The 2162-nt window shown below is 39.0% G+C and overlaps 1 protein-coding gene across 1 annotated transcript; it reads left to right on the forward strand.

Moving 5' to 3' along the window:
* Positions 1 to 646: 646 nt before the first annotated feature.
* LOC150053226 (olfactory receptor 5P6-like) lies at positions 647 to 1591 on the forward strand. Its single transcript, XM_090348974.1, has one exon. The coding sequence runs from the start codon at positions 647 to 649 to the stop codon at positions 1589 to 1591; it is 945 nt and encodes a 314-aa protein (XP_090205100.1).
* The last annotated feature ends 571 nt before the right edge of the window (positions 1592 to 2162 follow it).

Below are 2162 nucleotides of genomic sequence, written 5' to 3' on the forward strand. Positions count from 1 at the left end.
CAGCCAATATTGTCTTTCTTTTTCTGCTTTTGCCCCAAGATATTCTTGTCCCTGCTTACCTACCAAAAAGCTAGAAGTACAGCCATGGTTCAGTTGTTAGAATCTTAAGTATAAAAAGCTCATGGACAATGCCCAGGACTGGCATATATATGAAAAGTAATTCCATTTTGGAACATATAATAATCTATGTGTGTAGCATACAGTTCAATAGGTATATAAGTTTTAGTTGCCTGTTAAGAATTTAGGAAGCACATATGTATGCATATGTATGTATATTTATCCATATGTAAATATATATTAACTGCTATCTGAGCTTTCCTTCCAGTTATTTATGTTATTTTTAACAGTATACCGATCGGCCATGTGGTTTTATTCATCTATGTTGAATTTTTCTTTTCCTTTAAAACCATATGTTATGTAGATTTAAGGAGATGGAAATATAAATGGAAAGAAAGAATAGGATATAATTTTGAGGGTGATTTTGCTAAATTCACTCTTAAAATTATAGATGTACATGTCTACTAGTACTTGAATGTGCTCATGATGACATTCAATATGCAATAAGAAAAATGAAATCATTGTGTTTATTAATTTTTGATGTAATCTATTTATCCTAGAATTGTTCTGGAAGCAACTCCATGGTCTGATGGATTCCCTGGGGGATGGGAACCACACTGCAGTGACAGAGTTCATTCTGGTGGGCTTAACTCATGATCCAGTCCTTCGAGTCTTCCTCTTCATCATCATCCTCTGCATCTACCTGGTGACCATATGTGGAAATCTCTGCACAATCCTGCTCATCAGAGTCTCCACTCAGCTCCACCACCCCATGTACTTTTTCCTCAGCCATTTAGCTTTTGCTGACATGATCTTTTCATCCTCTGTCACACCCAACATGCTAGTTAACTTCCTGGTGGACAAAAACAGGATCTCCTACCATGGATGTTGCATTCAGCTGGATACAGTTGTTTTATTTGGGGCAGTTGAATGTTTTCTTCTGGCTGCCATGGCCTATGATCGCTTTGTGGCCATTTGCAACCCACTGCTCTATTCAACCAAAATGTCCACACAAGTCTGTGTGCAGTTACTTATAGTGGCTTACACCTGCGGTTGTTTTAATGCTTCATCCTATACTGTTTCTTTCTTTTCTTTAGTGTTCTGTGGACACAATACTGTCAATCATTTCTTCTGTGATTTTGCTCCTCTACGTGAGATTGCCTGTTCTGAAGACAGTGTCCTCATACTTCTTTCCACATGTACTGCTGGCTTCATCCTCTTGTTTACAGTGATTGTGATAGCCGTGTCCTACATCTACATCCTCATCACCATCCTGAAGATGCGCTCCACCGAGGGCCGCCACAAGGCCTTCTCCACCTGCACCTCCCACCTCACAGCAGTTGCTCTCTGGTATGGGACAGTTATGTTTATTTATTTGATGCCCAAGTCCAGCTATTCCACTGACCAGAACAAGGTGATATCTGTGTTCTACATGGTGGTGATCCCCATGTTGAACCCCCTCATCTACAGCCTCAGGAATAATGAGATTAAGGGGGCTTTAAAGAAAGAGCTGGGAAGGAAAATGTTTCCTTAATGAGACATTACTTTGTGCATGTTCTTACCACATTGGCATTCCATAGTTGTCATATTGAAAAGAAGCTGTGTATCTGATTATCATCATTCTCATAATTACCCTTGAGTAGTCATACAGTGGAGGTACCATTGAATAAAGCAGTCCATAAATACAATATGTCTTGTTCAATGTCAGCCTGAATATGTTTTTTAATAACTGTCCATTAGTGAATGTGATGATTTTTCAGTTAACAGAGGGTTAAGTGTTTGAGTTACTCACGCAGAGTGAACTATATGAATCATATCCACAGGGATATGTGTCTAGAAAACCAGATATATATAAATAGGAACATAAATTTTGTTACAGTAGACAAAATTGTATTCATACATTTAAAAGGATTTTTTTAGAGCCAGGGGTGTGGCCTAATGGTTGAGTGCTTGCCTAGCCTGTACAAAGCCCTGGGTTCAATTTCTCAGTACCACAAACACAGAAAAAGCCAGTAGTGGCACTATGGCACAAATGGTAGACAAAGCCCACTTACAGTTCCCATGCTCTGAGTTCAAGCCAGGACTGGCAAAAAATAAGGAAACCT

This window comes from Megascapheus bottae, chromosome 16 (genome assembly GCF_031878675.1).
Source record: "Megascapheus bottae isolate mThoBot1 chromosome 16, mThoBot2.hap1, whole genome shotgun sequence".
Classification (NCBI taxonomy): Eukaryota; Metazoa; Chordata; class Mammalia; order Rodentia; family Geomyidae; genus Megascapheus; species Megascapheus bottae.